This window comes from Erythrolamprus reginae, chromosome Z (assembly GCF_031021105.1).
Source record: "Erythrolamprus reginae isolate rEryReg1 chromosome Z, rEryReg1.hap1, whole genome shotgun sequence".
NCBI classification, from domain to species: Eukaryota; Metazoa; Chordata; class Lepidosauria; order Squamata; family Dipsadidae; genus Erythrolamprus; species Erythrolamprus reginae.
The window spans coordinates 131,265,687-131,291,986 of NC_091963.1; the positions used below are offsets into that span (position 1 = coordinate 131,265,687).

The 26,300-nt window shown below is 41.5% G+C and overlaps 2 protein-coding genes across 3 annotated transcripts in view; both read right to left on the minus strand.

Moving 5' to 3' along the window:
- Positions 1-13,017, minus strand: part of PPP1R12C (protein phosphatase 1 regulatory subunit 12C) — a 69,453-nt gene extending 56,436 nt beyond the window's left edge. The window contains exon 1 of the mRNA XM_070766818.1: positions 12,356-13,017. Within this exon, the coding sequence (XP_070622919.1) occupies positions 12,356-13,000 (645 nt within the window). The 5' untranslated portion in view covers positions 13,001-13,017. The remainder of the gene's footprint in view (positions 1-12,355) is intronic.
- A 3,575-nt stretch (positions 13,018-16,592) lies between these two features.
- Positions 16,593-26,300, minus strand: part of TNNT1 (troponin T1, slow skeletal type) — a 32,451-nt gene continuing 22,743 nt past the window's right edge. For both annotated transcript variants that reach the window (XM_070729357.1, XM_070729359.1), the window contains exons 7-11: positions 25,338-25,451; positions 23,251-23,360; positions 23,040-23,130; positions 18,302-18,342; positions 16,593-16,849 (exon numbers count right to left, since the gene is read on the minus strand). In XM_070729357.1, the coding sequence (XP_070585458.1) occupies positions 16,804-16,849; positions 18,302-18,342; positions 23,040-23,130; positions 23,251-23,360; positions 25,338-25,451 (402 nt within the window). In that variant the 3' untranslated portion in view covers positions 16,593-16,803. The remainder of the gene's footprint in view (positions 16,850-18,301; positions 18,343-23,039; positions 23,131-23,250; positions 23,361-25,337; positions 25,452-26,300) is intronic.

Here is a 26,300-nt window from a genome sequence, read left to right on the forward strand (position 1 = left end):
CCCTCTGCGCATGCGTAGGGCATTCTGTGCATGCGCAGATGGTAAAATAATTCAAACGGCAGCATCCAGGCGGGTGGGCAGAGCCTGGCACTGCCTTCACGACCGGCACGAGCAAATTGGGAGCATTTCACCCCTGTGCCAAGGGGTCTTTTCTCAAAAAAGAAAAAAACATAGCTTTAGCTCAGCTGGTTGAACCTGCTGCTTAAATATTCTGAGCTTTTAATCACCATTTCTTTGACTGAAAAAAAGTTGGACAAGAGGGTTGTTACTCAATGCTTATAGGAGTTGGTTCAGATGACATAACAATCTTCCAGAATCCCAGATTAAATAAACTAGGAAACAAGCATAACAAGCCCACAATATTCCCACTAGCTCCTACCTCCAACAGGTGTGTCTAAACCACAAATGACCCCCATCTATAATTTATTAGTGTCATCCAAACTGGAGAAGAGAAGCCAAATCTTTTTTTCTTGAACTGCAAAAGAACAAAACATAGGGTGTGGTTTGTCAGCCACAAGTGCAAGGCGCCAGCAAAAGTAATTGGAGAATGCTGGCAAACTCTGGCTCATTGTACGATAGGAAATAAAGTTTTTTTTTTTTTTTAAAGCAGAGCAAAATTAACATTCCTGGCAGATTGCAGCAATATCTGCAGCTTGATGCTGATAAACAGAGATTACAGAACACCATTTATTTTGTGCACTGCATATGGCTTACAGTAGACTCTAAAATACAATAGCGTGTTGTCAAGTAACACAATTTGGCTATCAAATTCACACCTTTGGGGAGGGGGGGGGGGCATGAACGAACAATGGCAAATTGAAACCAGACATTTAAATCAGATTTCCTGCCGAAAGATTTAAAACATGAATTAAAGTGTGATTTAAATCGATCCAACTTGCTGTATACATTCCATTTTAAATAAAATGCTTCAAAAATGCATGCTAAGAAAACAAGAGTACTGTAATACAGTATTAGCAACTTGGATTATAGAAATTCAATGCAACAATTTGTGCACTGCCTGTTAGGCAGAACATGTGAATATTATATTATACATTTGGTTTATCAGCAATGGGGCGGCAGAGATTTGTAGAAGACTGAAATCTTCCCCTTTACCAGGACAAAGTTTGAGATTCCCTCTTGAATATTCCTTCATTAATTCAATTCTATTTTCCTAGGTTTACGTATGAGAAATTTATAACAACAGAGACACCCAGTGTACCTCGATGAGCTCTTAGCTTTTCCCAATTATTATACAAGTGGGTCCTTGATGGGTGAAATGCTTCTGGTTTGCTCATGCCTGTCAGTCATCAGAGAACCAGTCGCGAAGGGAATGTGAGGCTCCGCCCACCCGGTGCCATTTCTTTTACCTTCTGTACATGCACAGAACGCTTTGCGCATATGCAGATGGTAAAAGAACCCAAATGGTGGTGTCCGGACAGTTGGGGGGAGCCTCACACTCCCTTCACGACTGGCTCGCTGATGACTGACAAGTATGAGTGAACCAGGAGCATTTCACCCCTGGCCCTTGACTTATGACTATTCATTTAATGACAGTTAAAATTAAAAGGGTCCCAGAAAAAGTGACTTACAACATTACCGCATTCACATGGCCACACAATTAAAATGAAATTTCTGGCAATGGACAACCAACATGTAGTTTCTGCAGCTATTATAATAACAAGTATTCTATTATATTATACGTACTACATTATAAAAACATCTATTGTATTGTATTGTGTTGTACTGTATCCTATCCTATCCCTTTCTCAGATGACTTCCCACAAGTGACGTCGATGGGGGAAGCCAGTTTGCTTAACAACTGTATGATTCACTTAACAACCATGCCAAAAAGATAACGAATCAGGCATTACTCATTGAGAAACTTCATTGCTTAGCAACGATAGTTCTGGTCTCATCTGCAGCTTTTAGTTGAAGACTACCTGTATCGCATTGGTTGCCTTCATAAATGAGTAGACTAATTTATGTTGTATAATGAGTCCGGTGGAATGGCTGGAAAAGGAAGTCACCCAAGACAGATTAGCTGGAGCTAAATATCAGATTCCACCTCTTCAAAGTTTTCCAGAAGGTAAGAAAACCATGGCCTGGTTTTTGAAAACATGGATTCAAATAAAAATTCTTTATTGGCCAAGTGTGGTTGGACCCACAAGGGATTTGTCTTTGGTGCATATTCTCTCCTGCGTACATAAAAGAAAAATATGCATTTGTCAAGAATCATAAGGTGCAGCACTAAATTATTTCTACCTGGGATATGAGACTCCATCAACTAAAAAAAAAAACACCCCAAAAACCTTCTCTTCTTCTCTTGGTCAAAAAGACCAATTTGAGAAATCAAGATATGACTGTCCACTTGGATGAAGTGACACAGGAGGTAAGAAGCAGAGATGCCGTCTGTTTCACAAGCCAAGGGTGGACCAGCATTAGTAGCCTCTGTTCAGAAGGCAAATATTTTATTCCTCACCAAAAGGAGAACAATTTATTTCAGGTGCAAGAAACATTCCTGAACTGACCCATGCCAGGGTCTCCTCCTTAGGCCCTGCTTCTATCTAATGAGCCCAGGATCCCAGGCCCCGATCCTCCTCCAAAGCAGTGCACATCACTTGAAGGGAGCATGAGTAATGGTAACAACGCTGTAAGAGATGAGGATCCCAGGCTTGCTATGGCCATGTGCCAGGATTTTCTCTCAGTGTGAACCACCCACCTGCAAAATGCCCCTGCCTCAGGGAAATCATGTATTTTTAGAAGAACATTCTTGTTTACTTGTCTGTTCCAAAGACTGCAGCATCTAAATATATATAGTTCCCTCTTAAATGAAATGTTCGCAACCTGAAAAAAAATGTTGTAATATCTGAATTCTGATTAAACCAGAGTCCTTTATAAATTCTCCAACACATTGAAAAACTCTAGCGGATTCTAAAGTATCTCCACACCATATAGTACCTATTTGAGTGTTTATTTGAATGGGGTTTATTCAAAATTACAAGGATTAGCAATGATAAGGGGAAAAATAATAAGCTGGTTTAAATTGAAACTACTACACGTTCAATAGATGATATATAGCTTCTCAGATTTTTGATCTTTTAAATTCTCAGTTGAAGCTACTCATCCTCCAAAACAGAAGGACGCACCCCGATTAAAAAAGCCATACAAATATCGAACCATCTGTCTCAAGCTTACCCACTATTCTGAGTATTTATGGCTACACTTTGGAAACAGGTTCTAGGCACAATTCCCAGGCTTCCCTCCCCCCCAACTTCTTCTTCCGAATCAAGGGAAACTAAAGAAACAGGCCTCATCCAACAACATATTTCCAGCTGTGCACAGGTCATGTGCTCCTATAACCCTTCTAAATTCTGCTTTGCCGAAAGTCAGAGGGCAACCTGGCACAAGGAATAAGCATCCAGGACTTCTGGCAATACATGGCAAGGAGAAAGTCTCTGGGCTCCGAGAATAACCAGTTCCCAAGCCAATCATGGGAACAGTTGGAAAACAGGTTGTGGCTCCATAAATGACTACCTTAACAGGGCCAAGCTGCCTCCTGCCCAGGGCTGTATTATAGGATCACCTTTTGTGTTCATAGCTTAGATTAGAAGATGAGCATTGGTTGCATTTTAAATAATAGGGGAACTGTTAAAGTATATGCAGAGCAGTTTCTTTTGAAAAAATTAAGATTTTTCCAGGCTCCTTACACCATTGCTTTTTGGATGTGGCCTTCAAGTTTCTCCAAAGGTTGTCCTGAAGTATAACTTTTAATTTGGCACTAGGGCAGTGGTTTTCAACCTGGGGATCGGGACCCCTTTGGGAGTTGAATGACCGTTTCACAGGGTTGCTTAAGACCATGAGAAAAGACAAATTTCCCATGGTGTTAGGAACTAAAGCTTCTATTCTGGCGCCTTGGACCAGGATACCTGCGAGACCGCCTTCTGCCGCACGAATCCCAGCGACCGGTCAGGTCCCACAGAGTTCGCCTTCTCCGGGTCCCGTCGACTAAACAATGTCGTCTGGCGGGACCCAGAGGAAGAGCCTTCTCTGTGGCGGCTCTGACCCTCTGGAATCAGCTCCCTCCAGAGATTAGAACTGCCCCTACCCTTCTTGCCTTTTGTAAACTCCTCAAAACCCACCTCTGTCGTCAAGCGTGGGGGAACTGAGACATCTCCCCTTGCCTTTGTAGTTTTAGTGCATGATATGATTGTATGTATGTTTTTTATATTGGGGTTCCTTGGTTTTAGATTTTTTAAATGTACAATTGCTATTTTAGATTTTAAATTATTAGATTTGTCAATACATATTGTTCTTTATCACTGTTGTGAGCCGCCCCGAGTCTGCGGAGAGGGGCGGCCTACAAATCTAATAAATAATAATAATAATAATATTTTTACAATCTGACCAATCAGGCGTTTACAGTGAGGGTGTCCTTCCTGCCAATCAGCTTAAAGCTCTGTTGGGAGAATTGACACTAGACTAATGGTTGGGGGTCACCAACACATGAGGAACTGTATTAACGGGTCACGACATTAGAAAGGTTCAGAACCGCTACATTAGAGGAAAGTTTAAAAAATCATTAGCTTTATCCTGATTACTTCCAGTTTGTCATTTCTTCTACAATCTTTGTGTTGTGTGTGATATTATCTGATACTGAAACTAAACCAACCCTCAATTGTGGCCCTCGGCTCAATATAAAAAATGGGAGACATATCCGTGCACAGTAAAACAATTATCCGTTCATCTATTAATGTTCTATTTCAGCTAGCGCTATGCCTTACAAAGGCCATTAAATCCACCTATCCCCATTAAATCCACCTATCCCCATCCCACGAAAGCAACTACTACACTTCTGACCGACATCCAAGTAAATAAAAAAATATGATTGAGGACCTCTTCCTAGCATTTATCTTACTTCCTTTTCTGTATTTTGAATCTCTTAATCAGTTCCAGCCTTCTGCAGCTGGCTTCCCCAACATGACACTTTCCAGCTGTGTGATGTAAGTTTGCAAAGTTCCCAAGTCCCAACAGCATCTGGAGGCCGCCAGTTTGATGTTAGCTAGACTAGCTGAGAGGCCTTCAGTTTATCTCAAAATGGCAATTCTATCACCCCCAAACAGTCTCTTGATTATGCTGAATAATCCAGGGAATGCTGCTAAGGCTGGCGTTCCAAGAAGCAGGCACACACCAGAGGCGACACTCATAGTTTCCAGAACACTGAAGGAAACATAAACACTTGGTGCAATGTGCAAAGCATCACCATTCCAATTCCATTTGAATGTTTAATCCTTCCCTGCGACAACTCCCAGTCCCTCAGGAGTTGGGCAGCATATAAATGTAATTAATAATAATAATAATAATAATAATAATAATGATAATAATTGAAAGAAAAAGTGGCAGACAGATAATCCTTCGTTCATTTGGTGGTTGTTCAAAGTTACAACAGCACTTACGTTTTTCAGCGTCCCCAGGATCCTGTGATTAAAACCTAGATGCTTGGCAACCAGTTCATATATATATATGACCCTTACTGTGTCCCAAGATCATGGGGTCACCTTTTGTGACCTTCTAACATGCAAAACCAATGGGGATGCCAGATTCAATGAACAACCGAGTTATTAACTTGTCAACTGCAGTGATTCACTTAACAACTGTGGCAAGAGAGGTCATAAAATGGGGCAAAACTCACTTTATTTATTTATTCGATTTTTATGCCGCCCTTCTCCTCAGACTCAGGGCGGCTTACAACATGTTAGCAATAGCACTGTTTAACAGAGCCAGCCTATTGCCCCCATAATCCGGGTCCTCATTTTACCCACTTCGCAAGGATGGAAGGCTGAGTCAACCTTGAGCTCGTGATGAGATTTGAACCGCTGATCTACAGGTCTACAGTCAGTTTCAGTGACCTGCAGTACAGCACTCTACTTGCTGCGCCACCCCAGCTCACTTAACAGAAATGTTGGGTTCAATTGTGGTTGTTAACTCAAGGACTACCTGTATCATGTCATGGTCTAACCCAGTGTTTCCCAACCTTGGCAACTTGAAGATATCTGGACTTCAACTCCCAGAATTCCCCAGCCAGCATTCGCTGGCTGGGGAATTCTGGGAGTTGAAGTCCAGATATCTTCAAGTTGCCAAAGTTGGGAAACACTGGTCTAACCAACCACTTCCTCATGTCATCTGGAACAGTAAACCTGATAGGGGAGAAAGCAGGAGCCATTCCTCCCCAACTACCTAGCCCGTTTGATGAATTGGTATCTGGAGATGGGGAGCAGGGCAAGAAGCCAAACTGCTTCAAGAAGATGAAGTAATGGAAAAATTTCACAGGAGTGAAATTAAAGGGGGTGGGGTGGAACGATACTGAAGAGACAGCAGCCCCACTGCCTTCTAATGAGAAACCCAGGGAAGAGGGATTTATTTTAGGCATGACAACTTTTCCTTGCCTCTGATGGGAACTTGGTGAAGGAATCCAAAATAAACTGCAATTCAAACAGCAAACAAATTTATTTTATTTAATTTATTTATTACTTAGATTTGTATGCCGCCCCTCTCCGAAGACTCGGGGCGGCTCACAACACGTGGAAACAAATCATAAATAATCTGACAATTTAAAAGATTTAAAGATTTAAGAAAGACCCCATATACTAACAGACATACACACAAGCATACCATATATAAATTAAACATGCCCAGGGGGAGATGTTTCAGTTCCCCCATGCCTGACGGCAAAGGTGGGTTTTAAGGAGTTTACGGAAGGCAGGAAGAGTAGGGGCAGTTCTAATCTCCGGGGGGAGTTGGTTCCAGAGGGACGGTGCCGCCACAGAGAAGGCTCTTCCCCTGGGGCCCGCCAACCGACATTGTTTCGTTGACGGGACCCGGAGAAGGCCCACTCTGTGGGACCTAATCGGTCGCTGGGATTCGTGCGGCAGGAGGCGGTCTCGGAGATACCTTGCCCACAATCAGTAATATTCCTTAACAAACATGAATCCAATATAGGCAACCTTTTAACAGATACTCTGTTCTAATCAGTTAGTCCCAGTATTAATTGCTTTGTACCTGGCGAAGTACAAAGGGAGAATATTCAGGTATGAGATCAATTTCAGTGCAATGAAAGGTCACAAATATAAAGATTGCTGGCTAGATTTTTGTGGTTACCAGCCGTGGTTGTCAAGGGAAGGAGAAGCAAGATAATTGTTATCTCCTTCTCCTGGAAATAAAAACCACCCTTTCCAGATATCCAACCAATCAGAACCCACCAGTGTGATGAAAGTCCTTCAGTCCATCATCTACACTGCAGCAAAATCAAGACTTAGGGCGCTACAGCATTAAACACACTTGTGATAACGAGCATTGTTGGCCACAGTGGGAATTGTGATGCTCGCCTTCACCCAGGAAAATGATATTTTACCATTCTCTTTGAAATAATAGTTTTAACTTGACTGTTCAAGAAATAAGGAAGGAGGACCAACAGAAGATAAATTTTGTACTTCAGGGTTGAACTCTGGGGTCCTTGGTGCTTCCGAGTTTGGTGACTTCCTTGCATTGCCAAACTAAGTGACATTATCAGTGCTAGACACGATATCATCTAGCATTGATGATGTTATCTAATTTGATAATGAAAGAAAGCGCAAAACCCCCCACCTAGTTCAGAGAGCGCCAAGGAAGAGGGCACTGAGGAAAAGGAGGATTGTAGGAGTTTGAAACATGGCTTGGATAATCGCAAACCATGTTCAGAAAAATTATAACTGTCCACTTTTAAACAGAATAACAGTCGAGATTTTAAAGAAACCTAGCTTACCATTAAGAAAGCCAGCACATAAAAGCTGGATTCATTTATCATAGTAAAAGGTCATTTTCTTTGAGTTAGTATTATGATGAGAAAACTGCTACACCAGTAGCAAGGAAATATGTTTCATCAGTTGTAGCTTTTTCAACATGCCATGATTAATGAAAACTGGCTTAAAACAATGTGGAAATTCAGCATTTGTTCACCCTTTAATTCTCTTATTAATGGTGAAATTGATCTAAAAGACTTACCATGTCCAAACCAATGCCACATTTTTCAGAGTATAAGATGTACCTCCCCTCCCCAAAGAAGGTGGAGATGTTGGTGCGTCTTATGCACCAAATGCAGCCATTTTTCTCCCTCCTGAAGCCTCCATCCTGCATCCCATTTTTGGACAGAGGGTCTAGGAAGCCTGCAGGGTGCTCCTGGGTACAGGGGGATGGCAAAAACGACCCTGTTTTTATGAAAAATGGGCCATTTTTTACCTATTTCTTTACAAAAATGAGGTGGGCAAAGGGTCTGGGCAGCCTGCAAAAAGCTCCTGTGAACTGGGGCAAGGCAAAAATGGATCCATTTTTGTGAAAAAACGTGCGAAAAATGGCTCATTTTTGCCATCCCCCAGCACCCCGGAGCTCCCTGCAGGCTTCCCAGACCCTTTGTCCATCCAATCTTTGAGAAAAAGCAAAAATCGGCCCATTGTTTGCAAAAGAGGGGCTGGGAGTTGAAGTCTACTAGTCTTAAAGCTGTCAAGTCTGAAGACCCCTGGGTTAAAGATTAGAGGTGCAAGGGTCTTCCAATTTGGCAAGTTAAAGATTTGTGGACTTCCACTTCCATTCCTGAGCTAACATGACTGGTGGAGGAATTCTGAGAGTTGAAGTCCACAAATCATAAAGCTGTCATGTTTGAAGTTTATAAAAAGTGTACATGGTTGTAAAAAGTAAACTTATTTGTAAAAGGTATTCTGCTACACTGGTATTTTATTAAATAATATTTTACTATACCATACTTTTTTTTCTTGTTTTCCACCACTAAAATCTAGGTGCTTCTTATACTCTGAAAAATATGTGTGTGTGTCTGTGTCTCTGTGTTAGCAGGATAACGCTGTAAGGAGTTACCACTACATTGATATACTATGTAAATGTGTCTCATAAAATGAGTTCAGCACATATACAGCAGTTCATTTGGTTGCTTGCAATCAATTCCAGGTGACCAGAAAAGTAAATAAAGAAATTTTTTTGGCTTCAACTTTGCTACGGTTGACTATATAATACACATATATACATGTAATATTGGGGAAAACCTTGGGACAGTAAAGTAACATGCTTATGTACAAGACTGATATCGGTGTCATATATTTTTTGAAGTATAAGATGCACCTGATCCCCCTAAAAGAGGCTGGAAATTTGGGTGCGTCTTATACTCTGAATGTAGCTTTTCCAAAGGGTTTTTTCCACCAGCCCTAAGTTATTGCAGGCTTGTTTACATTGCTACTCCCTCCTAAAAAGGTTTTCTTTCCCAGCTCTAACCAGGGGATAAAATAATATGCTGAAGCTGACCAGACTAAGGACGCTAGCCAGATGAATACCTGATAAATATATATTTTTTCTCCCTATTTTCCTTCCCAAAACCAAGGTGCGTGTCATGCTCCGAAAAATATGGTAAATAAATAATGCAATGAATTAGCTGAGCATTAAAGGCCTCCTGTTTCTAATTCATGTTTTCTCCACTGACCTTTTTTCAGGACCTGCCAAACAGCATCTTCTTTAGCCATCATGAAGACAGCAAGTGCTGCAGGGAAAGGCAGCACTTTCTTTTACTCAGAATGCCTCTGGGTTCACTATGCTATGGGAAGCCAATCTTAGTGGATTACGCAATCTGCACCAAGCCATGATAAGACATTTGGCTCAGCACACCCAGCCTTTGAAATTACAAGCTGGCAGTTGGATGGTTCCAATGTTCTGCAAACAATGGTGGAAATTAAAGCGTGGTGTAAAAGCAAACCCTTTCCATTCTTTTTAGGGTCTGTGTACGAACACATTGAGAACCCACCAATGCAGAGCCAGAGATGAACTTGTGTGATCTTTCAAGGGTGCAAGCAGAAGGAATCACCTGTCCTTTCTGTGTGGAAAGTGACTTCTAAAAACCAAGAGGGAAAGAGGAATTGCGTTCCAAGATCCTAGGATTTCTCTAAATTCCCAACTTCTCCAGATATGGATCACTTCAGTCATTAAGTTTTGAACCTCATGATTCTTGACAAGTGTATCTTTTTCTTTTATGCACACTGAGAGCAGCGGTGGGCTACGAGCCGGAACGCTAAATTGTGCTCGCCGCGGCGGCTCATAAGTTCTTGCAGGACCAGCGCAATTTTGCTGCTGCACCTGCGGAGGTAGCAAAATCACGCACGGAGCCGCAGGTAAAACCTTGCTGAAACACAGGCGCAATTTTGCTACCTTCACAAGTGCAGCAGCAAAATCGTGCTGGTCCTGCAAGAACTTACGAGCCATGGCGGCGAGCGCAATTTAGCATTCCGGCTTGTAGCCCACTGCTGACTGAGAGCATATGTACCAAATTCTTTGTGTGTGCAATCACACTTGGCCAATGAAGAATTCCATTCCATTCCATTCCATTCCATTCTATTCTACAGAGAGCCAATTTGAGGTAGTGGTTAAAGTGATGGCCTGGAAGCCAAGAGACTGTGAGTTCTATTCCCACTTTAGGCATGAAAGCCCTTCATGGCATTGGACCAGAATACCTCCGAGACCGCCTCCTGCCGCACGAATCCCAGCAACCGATTAGGTCCCACAGAGTGGGCCTCCTCCGGGTCCCGTCAACTAAACAGTGTCGGTTGGCGGGCCCCAGGGGAAGAGCCTTCTCTGTGGCGGCACCGGCTCTCTGGAACCCACACCCCCCGGAGATTAGAACTGCCCCTACTCTTCCTGCCTTCCGTAAACTCCTTAAAACTCACCTTTGCCGTCAGGCATGGGGGAACTAAGACATCTCCCCCTGGGCATGTTTAAATTGTGTATGGTATGCTTGTGAGTGTGTATGTACTATATGGGGTTTCTTTTTAAATCTTAAATGTTTTAAATGTATTCAGATTATTTATGATTTGTTTTTCCCTGCTGTGAGCCGCCCCGAGTCCTCGGAGAGGGGCGGCATACAAATCTAAATAATAAATAAAATAAATAAATAAAATGAAAGGCAGCTGACAATGTTTGAGCCAGTCCATCTCTCTCAGTCCTACTTACCTCAAAAGGATTGCTGTTGTGGGGAAACAGGAGGGAATTATGTTTACTGCCTTGAATGTAAAGTAATGAAGACAGGATAAAAATCTAACAGATCTGAGGAGGTTTTAATTTTTTTCCCCCTTCACATGCTGGATGATATCAGCCTAGAGTTTTCCACTGGAAGCACAAATGACCAGGCTTAAATTCTCCTACTTTAGGCACATTCTGACCCAGCTCCCTGGAAAACGCTCTAATGATGGGGAAGGTGGAAAAAAATAGAAAGTGACAACGGGCAGCAGCTCAGTTATGGTAAGGAGACTGAAAAGAATAGGCTAGATTGTCATGGAGAACATCTGTGATCACTGGGAGTCTTGACGGAACTCCGGCGTTACATGCTACAGCTGTACTTCAGATTCATGATTACTAAATTCGAAATAGAAGAATGCCTCCCCCCTCCTTAGGTTGCCAAGTGACCAAGAAATTATTTCCCCACTTATTGGTAAATCACTGTAGGCAGCCACCCTGCACCAAAATAACATTTTCTCCCAAACTGCTACAGCAAAGAGGAACATGCCTTCATTTTCATTCTGCACGTGCAACCTGCATACATTATTATTCAATTGCAAGCTGGAGTTGCCATCACTTTTCAAAAGCAAAAGCTGCCGCCGCCTGCCTAATAAGAACTCAAATTGCCAATTGGGATGGCAGGTAATGTGCAAGTATGGGGGTGGCCTTTAAAAAAAAACGGCAGTCGACCAGAGGAATAGATTTCCTCTCTCTCTCTCTAGATATGGTCCCACATAAAGACCATCACGGGCTGGGAAATAAAATACCGCAGGAAAGCATTTTTCTTGGGGGGGGGGGGGCCTCCAAAACACATAAAACCCAGATTCGTAAGGGGTTGGGCAGCCTATGAATTAAATTAAATTCTATTAAATAACCCTCTCCAAACCCGAGCTCAGACATTTGTGATATACCCAGTGCAGGAAGAGGCATTGCAAACTCTCCTCGTAGAGAGCTGGCATGAGAGACGCCCCTGATGTTCTTCCCGGAGACAAAGGCACTCTGTACAATCTCAGAGGAAACCTGTCCCCATTCCGCAGGCGCTTTGGCCGGCCAAGACAAAAGAGGAAAGCCGAGAAGGGAGGAAGCTTAAACGTAACAGAATAACAGAATTGGAAGGGGTTTTGGAGGTCATCTAGTCCAACCTCCTGCTCACGAAGGAGACCTGCACTAGGGATTCGAAGCGCCGAAATGCCAACGAGGACGGCGGGGCTCCCTCTAGGGTGTGGGGGCACTGGGGGGGGGGAGAGATTCGTGGCTCGCAACCGCGGAGGGCTACCTGGTGGAGAGCGCTGATGCCGTCCGCGTTGGTGCCGTTCACGGCGGCCGGGTCAGCCCGGAGCATCTCCCGCGCCGCTTCCAACTCGGCGCCGGCGCAGCAGGCCAGAAACTCGGCGGCCGCATCGAAACGGACGGCGCGCGGGCGGCCGCCTCCGGAGCCCATCCCGGGCGCTTGGTCTAGGGGCGCCGGCAACCCCGCCGGAGCGGCTGAAGGCGCGGAGTCTCCGGCGGGAGGCGGGGTCGGGAGGAGAGTAGCAGCAGCGGCAGCCGCCTCGGCTTCGGCCCAGGCACGGAGTTGTTCCCTCCGCCGCGCCCGGGCTCCTTCTCCCTCGGAGAGGGAGAGCAGCGCCGCCGCCATTTTCTTCCTCTGCTGCAGCCACCGGCGCCGCCAGCCCGGCTGGGCGGCCCTCCCGGCCCAGCACCTCGGTAGGCTGAAAAGCAGCAGAAGGAAACGCCTCTCGGCTTCCGTATCCACACGAAAAGGAAAAGTGGGTGGTGGGGGAGCAAGATGAGAACGCAGGGGCGGGGGAACGGAGGGGAAAAAAAGGGGGGAGAGCTCGTGTGGCATGAAGGGAAATGGAGTCTTTGGCCCGGTTCTTTTCTTCCTCTGTGTGAGGGGAGTTATTGATCTCCGTTTTTCCATAATTCTGATCACAATTTCTAATCACTGGCTCTTTTAAACTTTACAATTTATATACACGTCGCATACATTTTTTCCAGACCTTTACTCTGGAACAGAAGTTCTCCCTTAAGAAACATATCACCATTCTAGTCTTCTCTGTTCCTATCTCTATGGAACTCTCTTTTTTTCAATTTTGTTTAATAGTCTTGCCCGCTATTGTTATTCTCTCCCGCAAGGGGTCCTGGGAGATGAAGTCCATACGAAGTGAGAAGAGTTTTAATACAGTACTAACATTATTTTTAAAATGCTCCAATTCCGAGGGGAGATTCGGAGCTAACTTCCTATCTACTAAGTCGTTTACAATTTCCACAGTTGTTTAGAATGGCTTTTATGGGGTTTACGAAGTTAGCATGTGGGAGGGGGGGACCCTTCTAAAGGTTCTCCGAAGATGGGGCGGAGCTGAAGTTGTCTATGGTCCCTCGCCCTAAACATTTTTTGACATTTTTTGGGGACTCTGAAGGGTGATGTCATTGAATACCCATAGAACTGGAAGAAGTACGTATAGTACAGAGTGCATTTGTTACTCTGGCTGCTCCCTCTAAGAGAACAGTCTATCTATTTATGCTATATAAATATAATAGTATAATTGTATTTTATAAATTATACAATTATATATTATACATTGCATAGTATAATATATTAAAAATACAACACAATACTATATAATATAATTAATATAATATAATATAATTTTGTATTGTATTATATTTATTATATTACATCACATTATTACATAATACATACATAATATATATTATGTATGTATTATGTATTATGTAATAATATAATGTAACAATGTAATAAAATATATAGCAAGGGTGCCCACGCGTCTCCCCAACATGTGGCAGAATATTTCGTGCCCGTCTAGGCCTTATAGCCACCTGCGGACACATCGCGTATAGCCCACAACCCATTAGATGTCAAGGTCGTTTTCAAACACGATAGATGATGATGATCATCATCATCATCGTATATTATACTATTATAGGGATGCCAAAGGAACTGAGCAGTATGGAATTACGTACTACATCTGGGCTGCTCATTTTCGACCACTGGGGAACCTCAAAGAGAGGTTTCTTTTTTCTTCAGCATCTCATTGCCCTCCTCTAATTGTCCAAATTTTGAGAGTTCAGAATTACTTAGTTGTTCCCTAAATTTTAAATAATCTCTGTTTTTCTTATACTGCATTTATGCAGTTCCAAGCCTGTTTTCCTTTGTTTCTTCCCCACTACTTTGTCCATATGCATAAATACAGCCGCCGACATGATGAAAACTCTTTTATCTGAAGCCTATGAGAATTACTGTACAGTGATGCCTCGTCTTACAAACGCCTCGTCATACAAACTTTTCGAGATACAAACCCGGGGTTTAAGATTTTTTTGCCTCTTCTTACAAACTATTTTCACCTTACAAACCCACCGCCACCGCTGGGATGCCCCGCCTCCGGACTTCCGTTGCCAGCGAAGCACCCGTTTTTTCACTGCTGGGATTCCTCTGAGGCTCCCCTCCATGGGAAACCCCACCTCTGGACTTCCGTGTTTTTGTGATGCTGCAGGGGAATCCCAGCAGGGGAATCCCAGCAGTGCAAAAACGGGTGCTTTGCTGGCAACGGAAGTCCAGAGGTGGGGTTTCCCAGTGAAGGGAGCATCAGTGAAATCGCAGCATCGCAAAAACACCAAAGTCCTCAAAACCCCACCTCTGGACCACTGTGTTTTTGCGATGCTGCGATCAGGGGAATCCCAGCAGCGCAAAAATGGGCGCTTCGGCTGGCAAAAGGGGTGAATTTTGGGCTTGCACGCATTAATCGCTTTTCCATTGATTCCTACGGGAAACATTGTTTCGTCTTACAAACTTTTCACCTTAAGAACCTCGTCCCGGAACCAATTAAGTTTGTAAGACAAGGTATCACTGTACTTCTAATTTATATAAGCTACCCAGAAATCCCAAGCGAGCAAGACATAGAATGTATCTGACCTAGCATGGGTAACAGGTTATTTCTGAGCCTACACAGTAGGTATATGGCATTAAAGAACCAATATTAATACTCTTCCACTCACATTGCTTCTGTAGATGTTCATGCAATATATCACTGTATAGGGCAATGTTTCTCAACCTTAGCAACTTCAGATACTTGAAGTTCAAGTTACAGTGTGCTAGCCAGCTGGGTGGGAAACACTGATCCAGGATGATTCCCTAGACATTGGAAAGAAATGGGCAAAATGACTTCCTGGGAAGCTCTTGGTACCTTTTCACACAACTTTTTGCTGATAGTCAATCATATTTGTCTAAATCTTGTCTCTCTGTGGGATGGTTCGGAAGCAACAACTGTGAAGAGTCTTGTGGTAATACTTAGAATTCTCAGTCCATGGATTGAATCAAGTGAATAAGAGATCTTTTACATAAGTTCTTCCAGATGATCCAAACTATGACCCTCCTCACTTTTTTGAGGTCTTGATAATCTGGATCTGAGAGGTGATCCTTGCCTTGTTATGAGAGAGAGAGCATGATGCCAACAACCTTGAAAGTGGAATTCCATAGCATGGCGTTGCAGCATCAAATACCCCTTCACATCTGTATAACAATGAAGGTAAAGGTGGGGTGTACAACAGCCACATCTTCCCACTCCCTGGTTTTTTTAAAAATTATTTTTTCTTCTGTATTTTTAACCATGTACTGAATGTTGTTGTTGTTGTTGTTGCTGTTATTATTAATTAGATTTGTATGCCGCCCCTCTCCGGAGACTCGGAGCGGCTCTCCAGAGACTCGGAGCGGAATGTATTCCCACATTCAGAAAAATGTCTGCTATTTTGTTAATCATCTATTCTCTGATAAATATCTTAATATGGGTTTGTGACAGACAAAACAGAAGTAGGCCAGCTTTGATGGCTTGGAGGATTGTTCTTATGTTTGTGGGTGGAGAAGTGTCTGGAGATGGCAGAAGGATGGTTTCAAATGGACAATGCCCTATGCAATACCTACATTATCATAGATATTGATGGGATTAAGATTTAATTTTTGAGGAGGGGGAGGCCAGAGAGGATCCTCCCTCCCTTCCTTCCCCATTTTTGCAGAGTTCCCCATTGTTAGAAAGCAATGTTTCTGATTTGGAGAGATTATAATTAGAATGTGATCCAGGGGTTTCAAATTGGAGTTTTGAGACTTCAGACAATTTTGAGATGATAAACTCTTCACTTATATAAACAAAAGCAAAAAAAAAAAAAAGGAGAGGCTGGCTTCTGTACTTATAAATAGAACCTCCAAGACTGATTCTCAACTTTAGGCATGTTGCCTGGGGAATTCTGGGAGTTGAAGTCCATGTATCTTGAACCTGCTGAGGTTGAGAAACACTGCTGTAAATGATACTGCATCTCCACCAGAAGTCAGAAAAGATGTTGATAAAGCTGAGCAAAAAAAAAATGTGTGCAAGTTAGTCAACACACTTTTTCAGTTTCCATCACTTTGCAACTTTAACCTTTCCCCGCTCTGTTTCATTAATAAATTTAATAATTATTTGTTCCATTTGTGTCAATCATTGATATCAGAAAGAAATTGATTCATGAAGAAGAGAGGTTGATTTATTGTGTGGCTTGTGGCACAGGACTGGTCAGAGAGGCATATGACAAGGAGTCAGGGAGTGGGACAAAAATCATTCAATTCAACACAAAGCAACACAAGGGAAAAAAGAAGATGAGATGTAATCAGCAGTCACTTCTGTTGCCAGGGAGACTTTCAAATTGGGCTCCACATGCTGACTTCCTTCCCTTTTACTTCCAGCGACCACCAAGCCTGGTTTTTCCAGCACCCTTTTTGCTGTTTGAGAGAATATATACACACACATATATATTACAACGTGTGGTTATTAACAACAAACATTTTCGTACAATATTCACGCAGAGATGTGTAATTTCTGTGTAAAAATTCAACCCAAAAGTTCTAAGACATGAATATGCATTTATTCCTGAAAGTTATAGAACAGACAATAATATTGCATTATTATTATTATTATTATTATTATTATTATTATTATTATTATTATTAATTAGATTTGTATGCCACCCTTCTCTGAAAACTCGGGGCGGCTCACAAGATACAATACAAAACAATGCATACAAAACAAATCTAATTAGTTAAAAACTACAAACTAAAAACCCATTATATTAAAACCAATCAACCAATTCAATCACAACCATACATCACATTTAATTTATTTAAGATTATTAAGATTAAGATTATTATCTCTCTCTGTGTGTGTGTGCGTTGTGTCTGTCTCTCTCTCACACACAATTTAATGATTGGGTGGGCGGATGTGGCCAGGTGGGCATGGGCAGATGTAAGACAGCACTCAGCCTTCTGCAGCCTCCTGCCAGTCAAAACTGGGCATAGGGTATGTGCAATGCCCCCTAGCATCCCATTTTGGGCCTGGGAGGCCCCCTGCACTACCCTGGAAGCCAAAACAGGGTGTGGGGGGAATCCTGGGAATGGCGTGGTGCAAGGGCAGATCCCTGTTCCTGCTTTATCTCTTCTGCATGCGCATGTGTGCCCCAGCATGTTTTTGCTTCTGGGCATGCACAGGAAGCAAAATCTTGCAAGGAAATGCGTGCGTGCAGGAGAGATTTCGGAGATTTTTATTATTATTATTATTTATTAGATTTGTATGCCGCACCTCTCCGTAGACTGCTTTTGCGCATGTGCAGAAGCAAAAAAAAAATCACCAAAATCTCACACAGATGTACAACCCCTTGCGAGATTTTGCTTGTTGTGCATGCCCAGAAGCAAAAACACACTGGGATGCATGCACAAGAAGTAAAGCTGTGCGCGCAGTGCAACTTTCGTTACCAAGTGCGGCATCCTTATCCGTACTGGTAGCAACCCGCTATTGGTGGGGTGGGTGGGGCCAGGCAGAGGTGGGATTAGTTTGTTCTTAGAACTGGGCAAAAATGTAACAACTGCTTCACCCAAATCAGTGTGAACTGGCTGAAGCCCACCTCTAGTTATGGGTGTAAAAATAAGGGGAAGGGCTGACTCTATCTGACTCACGAGAACTGGTAGGGCCAGTGGCGGGTAGTTCAGAAAGCCAGTAGCATTGGTGGCAGGAGCTGTGTCCCCCCAAACTGAGATGTCCTCACATCCCATTTTTGACCCTCTGCCCATGCACATTAATGAGCTGGTAGGACAGGCAGGTGTATTTTACCCCCGGGGAAGGGGAATTTGAGTTAGAAAAGTTGTGCTTATGTTGTTCCCATTCCCACACAAGTTACTCACAACTTCTGGGCGTGGCTGATGCGATTGTACAGAACATTGATCTGGAGGGGGAGAGAAAAAAACAGAATGCAAGTGATGTTAATTTGATTTCAGTATCATAGAACGCTCCATTTTTAAAGAATAACTGGCTTTTAACATTTCCTTTTTATATAAGCAACTATAAATAGTTCACCATGCTTACTCGGTAACGTATCCAAGTAATTCATTTTTTGACAGAACTTATGACAAATTTAGCTAAGATTGGCATTAAGAACAGAAGCTGGGTAGATATATTCATGCTGGCTTCAGAAAGATGACTGGCATTATAATGGGCTGGCCAGGCAGCAGGATATTTATGTATCGGATTCTTTGGTCGTTCTAGCAGATGGACAATGGTGGAATTAATTGTGGCCTTGAGATACTTGAGAGAATAAGAGAGTAGGTAGCCCTTCGTCTTACCACCCTAACTGAACCCAAAATTTCTACTGTTAAGTGAAAGATTTGTTAAGTGAGCTTTGCCCTATTTTACAACCTTGCTTGGCCGCAGTTATTATTAACCCTGCTGTTCTGTTTAAGAAAAGTAACAAATCTTATGTTCCCGGGTCACCCTGACCCGGACCGAAAACTCTTCATTTGCAGTGCTTATGTTTGGTCTTTTTGAAAGCTTTTTTCACTTGGAAAGTAGTCTGAACATTTCTGCACACAATGATATGAAAATTGAAATGAAAAAAGTAAATCTTATTGGTTTATTTTGCGGATATAATGCACCCCCCCCCCTGTTTTTGTGAAATTTTTTTCAATTTATGGATAGTTTTGCTTGCAAAATGCATTCTATTTTACTAAAGTTGGTATGGGATTGGTAGCTTGAACATTTCTGAACATAATGATATGAAAATTGAACTGGAAAAATTGATGCATATTGGTTTATTTTGTTGATGAAATGCACGCCCCCCCGTTTTTTTTAAATAGTCTTCACTTTATGGATAGTTTTGCTAGCAAAATACATTCTATTTTACTAAAGTTGGTGTGGGATTGGTAGCTTGAACATTTCTGAACATAATGATATGAAAATTGAACTGGAAAAATTGATGCATATTGGTTTATTTTGCACATAAAGTATGCCTCAATTATTTCAATTTATATAAAAATTATGCTGTTAATTTCAAACTTACATACTTTTTTTTAGTAAAATGTGGTTGATTTTCAAAAGGATATTCCAAATATTTCTAGACAAATATGTATAAACAGTGACAATAATGGCACACAGCAAGGCTGAGGGGGGGGTGGCCCTTTTGTGGCAAAAATAAACCAATAAGAACCATTTTGTTCAGTTCATTTATATTTTTCTTATATTCAGAAATGTTCAATTTAGTATATCAAACCTTTTTGGGGAAAATTCCTTAGGGATTTGTAGCCTTAAAAAATAGAAATTGACACAAAATTAAAAAAGGATGGGGGGAGGGGCTTTTTGATCAAAATAAAAATATAAGTCTCAATTTTTCCAGTTCAATTTTCATATCATTATGTTCATAAATGTTCAAACTAGTTTTCCAGTTGAAAAGGTTTTCAAAAAGACCAAATTCAAGTGCCTAAAAAAATCATTTTGGACCGGGTCTATATGACCCGAACAGACTAAGTGTGACTTTTTTTTTGCCCAGAAAAAAAAATTTTCCCCCACCCCCACAAATATTTTTTTGATGGTCAGCATTGTTAAATTGAGTAAATGAATGCCTAAGATTTTAAAGAATATTTCGGATTTGGAGCATAAAAAAATAAAAAGTGAAAATGGTTGCAAGCAGCTGAGGGGGGAGGGGAGGCCTTATTTCTGATGTTAAAAAACCAGTAAGAATCATTTTGTTCAGTTCCTTTATATTTTTCTTATATTCAGAAATGTTCAAGCTACCAATCCCACACCAACTTCAGTAAAATAGAATGCATTTTGCAAGCAAAACTATCCATAAATTGAATTTTTTTTCACAAAAACGGGGGGGGGCGTGCATTATATCCGCAAAATAAACCAATAAGATTTACTTTTTTCATTTCAATTTTCATATCATTGTGTGCAGAAATGTTCAGACTACTTTCCAAGTGAAAAAAGCTTTCAAAAAGACCAAACATAAGCACTGCAAATGAAGAGTTTTCGGTCCGGGTCAGGGTGACCCAGGAACATAAGATTTGTAACTTTTTTTGCCCAGCAAAAACTAAGCCCCCCACCCCCCCAAAAAAATTCTCATAGAGAGAACCCCTGAAATGAAATGATGAACCAGCATGAAATTTCAAGTTTCAAATATGCAGGGAAAATTTTTTACAGGGACTCAAACTTGGCTTCGGGTCGCATACGACCCGAACAGAACAGCAGGGTGTGAAGCACTGCAGTTGTTGAGTTAGTAACATGGTTGTTAAATGAATCTGGCTTCCCCATTGACTTTGCTTGCCAGAAGGTTAGACCATGATCGCAGAACTTGGTGACCACCATAAATACGAGTTAGTTGCGAAGTGTCTGAATTTTGATCATGTGACCATGTCACTTTTCCCCCCAGGCTGTTGTAACTCTGAATGGTCATTAAATGAACTATTGTAAATCAAGGACTACCTCTATTTAGATTCTTTTGACTTTTTAGAACAGCTCCTTATTCCATATGCCAGTGATAGTGAACCTTTTTGTCTTTGGGTGCCAAAAGCAATTGTGTGTGTGCTATCACGCATGTGCGAGTGCCCACACCGATAATTCAATGCCCGAGGATGGCAAAAATGCCCCCCCACCCCCCAGGGGCCCTCTGGAGGCCTGAAACAGCCCATTTCCAAAATTCTGGTGAGTCCAGTAGGTCCATTTTTTGCCCTCCCCGGGCTCCAGAGGCAAAAATGCTTTCCCCTCTCTCCGCAGAGACACTCCAGAAGTCGAAAACGCTCTCCAAGAGCCTCCGGGCGAGCCAAAAATCAGCTGGCCAGCATACACATGGACATTGAAGCTGAGCTAGGGCAACGGCTTGTGTGCCAGCAGATATGGTTTTGCGTGCCACCTGTGGCACCCGTGCCATAGGTTCGCCATCACTGCCACATGCTGTGTCCTCCAACAGGCCATGCCTTTCTGTATACAGGTAATCCTTGACTTACAACCAGTATTGGGTTGCTACCTGTACGGATAAGGACCATGCACCAGTAGCGAAGGTTGCACTGCGTGTGCAGCTCCCGTTCTCCTGCGTGCGCATGCACGCATCCCCGTGTGTTTTTGCTTCTTCGCATGCACAGGAAGCAAAATCTTGTGAATGGAAACATGCATGCACGTTTGATTTCATGATATTTTTGCTTCTGTGCATGCGCAGAAGCAAAAAAATTCACCAAAATCTCACACGCATGCAGCCCCTCGCAAGATTTTGCTTCCTGCGCATGTGCAGAAGCAAAACTACACTGGGACACATGCATGAGCATGCAGAACAGAAGCTGTGTGCATGCAGTGCATCGTTAGCAGCAGTAATGGGAAACCGCCCCTGCTTACAACCCTTCTTTTGGGGACCATTCAAAATTATAGCAGCATAAAAAATGAGACATGACATTTTTTCCCGCTTACAACCATTGCAACATCACCTGGTCACATGATCAAAACTCATACACTTGGCACTGATTCATATTTATGACAGTTGTATTTGCCCCGGGATCATGTGATCCCCTTTTGTGACTTTCTAAAAAGCAAAGTCAATGGGAAAAATTCAATTATCTTAATAACCACGTTACTAATTTAACAACTGCGGTGATTCACCCGTCACCAATGGGAAGAAAGGATGAAAAATGGGGCAAAAATCACTTAACAACTGTCTTGCTTAGCAATAGAAATTTTGGGCTCATTAGTGTTGTAAGTCGAGGATTTACCTGTAAACACTTTATCTTAAAAATACCCCAGTTACTTTTTTCCATGGGAAGGGATTACAGGGAAAGCCATGATATTTCTGAAACTTCTTACCATTTTAAAATTTCATTACATATATAAGGACATCAAAAAAATTATTTAAAAAGCAAAAAACCACTGAAATGTTTGATCAGGAGACCAGATGGGGATAATTAATCACTCTCTAAGAATGATTAACAAAATTTTACATTAGGATTAAGAGGCACACAACACTGTCAAACTATTTACTAAATCTGCACTACTATTAATCTTCTTATCGTTCCCATCACCCATCGCCTTCCACAAATGAATGTATGACTGTAAATGTGTTGCTTGTGTCCTTACAATTTATATTGACTGGTTCCTAATATGATTTGATTACTTATTTGTACCGCGACTATCATTAAATGTTGTACTTCATGATTCTTGACAAATATATGGGTTTTTTTTAATGTACATTGAGAGCATGTGCACCAAGACAAATTCCTTGTATGACCAATCACACTTGGCCAATTAAATACGTATTCTATTCTATTCTATTCTATTCTATTCTATTCTATTCTGAACAGTGGTCTTCAAACTTGGCAATTTTAAGATTTCAGTTGGCTGCAGAATTCTGAGAATTGAAGTCCACCGGTCTTAAAGTTGCCAAGTTTGGGGTCCCCTGACCTAGAAGATGCATAAGTTGGAGTTACTGTAAAAGATTGAAAAGATTTCCATTCTCTAACCAATAAATTTTATTAGCTTGGGAGAAAGTTATAACTTTCTGGCATTTCACGATGCCCCTCTGAACATGTTGTTTCATCTTTAACAGCTTCTTTCAAAAGACAAAACCTGCTTTCATGCTTCCCTTCCCCAAACCCCTTGTCTTCTGACCTCATATTTTTGACGTCGGAGTTTCTCCATCAGATCAAACTTCTCTGATTCTAGATGATGGATCCATTCATGGAGCTCCTTGGCCTTTTCCCTGGAGACACAGGAAAATAAATGATCCCCCAGTAATGCCACAGCACCCTTCAGCCCAGGTCTCCTAGTATCCACCCCACTCTAGGAATGTGATCACACACAGTTCTCCTCTGGGTCCTACCTCAGCTCATGCTCGCCTAAATTGTCTATGTTCAAAGATTTTCGTCGCTCTGCTAAGATCCGGATCTTCATTTCTCGGCCAGTTTGTCTCTTCCCACGTTTTTGCTCTGCCTGAAAAACAATAGAATAACAGGAAGGGATCCCATGACGTATCTTACTATTGAAAGAGTGAACTCTTATTCATGTGGAGGAAGCCTAAAAGGCCATTAACTTGGTTTAAAAAAGGTTCTAATTGCCCCCACTAAAAATCAACCCCCCCATGGGACATGGGCCCCACATTGGGAACCACTGCCCTATACCACTTCAGACAAATGGTTGTCTAATCTCTTCTTATAAACTTCCAGTGTTGGAGTATCCACAACATCTAAAGGCAAACTGTTCTACTGATTAATTGTTTTGTCAGGAAATTTCTTCTCAGTATAGGCTCCTTGATTAATTTCCACCCATTGCTTCTTGTCCTACCCACAGGTGCTCTGGAAAATAGTTTGATTCCCTCTTCTTTGTGGAAACCCCTGAGATATTGGAACACTGCTATCATGTCACCCCTGGTCCTTCCTTACATTAAAGTAGACATACCCAATTCTTGCAACCATTCTTCATATGTTTTAACCTGCACTCTTTCTAGAGTCTCAACATGATAGATAGATAGATAGATAGATAGATAGATAGATAGATAGAAAGATAGATAGATAGATAGATAGATAGATGATAGATAGATAGATAGATAGATGAATGATAGATAGATAGATAGATAGATAGATAGAGAGATGATAGATAGATAGATAGATAGATAGATAGATAGATAGATGAATGATAGATAGATAGATAGATAGATAGATAGATAGATAGATAGATGAATAGAAAGGTAGCTAGATAGGTACATGGATAAGTAAATGAGTAGATAGAGATAGAGACAGACGAGATATCATGGCAACAAAAACTAGATATTCCAAATAAGGTCTTACCAAGGCATTATAAAATGGTATTAACACTTTATATCTTTTGATTCTATTCCTCTAGAGAACAAAAGGGAACAAACCAGAATGGTCCAGGATAATGTCAGGTTGGGTGGAATGTTGGACAGGCTGCCTTGTAGGCAAAGCGAGCCCCATGCCTCTCGTCTCCAGCTTGCTCTATCACCAACCTCCTGGGATGAGAGCAAACCACACCTAGGCATACACTCCCTCTTTCTCCTTCTACTTGTTGCTAGAGCCTGGCCAAGACTTCTCATCTACTGTTAAAGATGCCAATTGGGGGCCCCAATGAACTGAAGCATCAGAACTATTATGGCACTTCAAAATTGCAGCAGCACCATTGAGAAAGGACCAAGTCTGGAATCAGGGAAGTTGCTTTTCTAGAAATGTGTAACCGCTTATATAGAACTTTCTCCAAGAGACGGCTGCTTGCCTTTAAAAAAAAGCTTAGTAAATCTAATGATTTAACATGATTTAACAATGAGTTAACATTCTCTTATAAGCTGATGGCAGAGTAGCCTTACCACATAAGATCTCTGGGGTACCCTTGTCAAAAGTCATACAATGGTGCCCATTTCTCAAAATGGTAATCTACTCCTTAGACACTATTATAAAATGGTAATTTATTCCTTAGACACTATTATAATTGCTCAAAAATAAATAAATAAATGTAACACTAAAAAAACAGAATATAACTTCAAGTAAATCAAACTTCTGTGAAATCAAACTGTCCACTTAGGAAGAAACACTGATAGGTAGTCAATTTCACATGCTGTTGTGTAAATGAAATAGTTGTGCAAATGAAATATTCAATGAGAATATTCCATTCATTCAGATCTAGTATGTGTTATTTGAGTGTCCCCTTTATTTTTTTGAACAGTATATTATATTTCTATTGGGCACCTGGAGAATAAGATCAAGGTTCTACTCCCCATCATGTAGTTTACCAAATCAAAACCACTCAATTGTGTCGCCCACCATAACAGACAGAACATTTCTTATGTGATTATATTTTGCAATAATAGATTCATGTGCAGCTTCATCTTGATGTCTCCACCTGAAAGAATAAAATGAAATTGTGGTTCCCTCCCAAAGGAAGCCACCACAAGCTCACCTTGATCAGGTATCCACCAAAGTGAGCTCCCATGTTGGACAGCACTTTCTTCTTCTTAGCATCATCTTCAGCTCTTTTCTTGGCCTCTTCTTCTTCTTTCCTCATTTTTTCTTCCTGCAAAGGGCGACATAATGGAAAACATTATTTAATGGTGCTTTCCCTGCTTCCTTTTGGGAAGAACCATCACGGTGCCCTTCTTTATCAGGCAGAAAACTCTGGAGACCCCAGGCTATGCAACGATTTCCAAAAATCTTTGGTGCACCCTCCTGAAGCTTTCCACAAATTGTCAGCAAATGATCAGACTTAACAGATGGTGGATGATTTAAATGATGATTTACTGATAGTAATCATAATCACTGTATTACGATTACAAAACTGTGCAGTACAATACAATATGCAATGCATTGTATTGCATTGTATCTCATTGCTTCCATTACATTAAAATTATAGATTCTCCTGCTCCTTTCTGTTTCTTAGGTTAGTTATTTACTTTATTCATTAGCCTTTGGGCTAGATCAAAGTGTAGAGTTCCAGACACAAATTATTACTAAAAATCTAATAAAAACGATTTAAAATAGAATTGGATAACATGCAATTTAAAATGGAATTGGAATAAAGTACAATTTTAAATGAAACTGGAATAAAATACAATATTTTAATATATAGATAAATAAAATAGGATAACATTGTATTTCAGTGCCACCCCTACAATCTACCCCAATCAGTCCCATATATGCTGATCTCAACTGTGGGATCAATTGTGATCCTAAATGGAGGACTACGTGTATTCTTGAGCAGAGAAGAGAATGTAACTAGACATACAGGCATGACAAAGTGTCTAAGGACAGCCCACTCGGACTTCTCCTATAAAACCATGAAAAATAATGATGGTTTTTCCTTCCTTCCAAAATAAAAATAATTGGCCCTACACAAAACGCACAATGTCAAACTGCAGCAACCAAT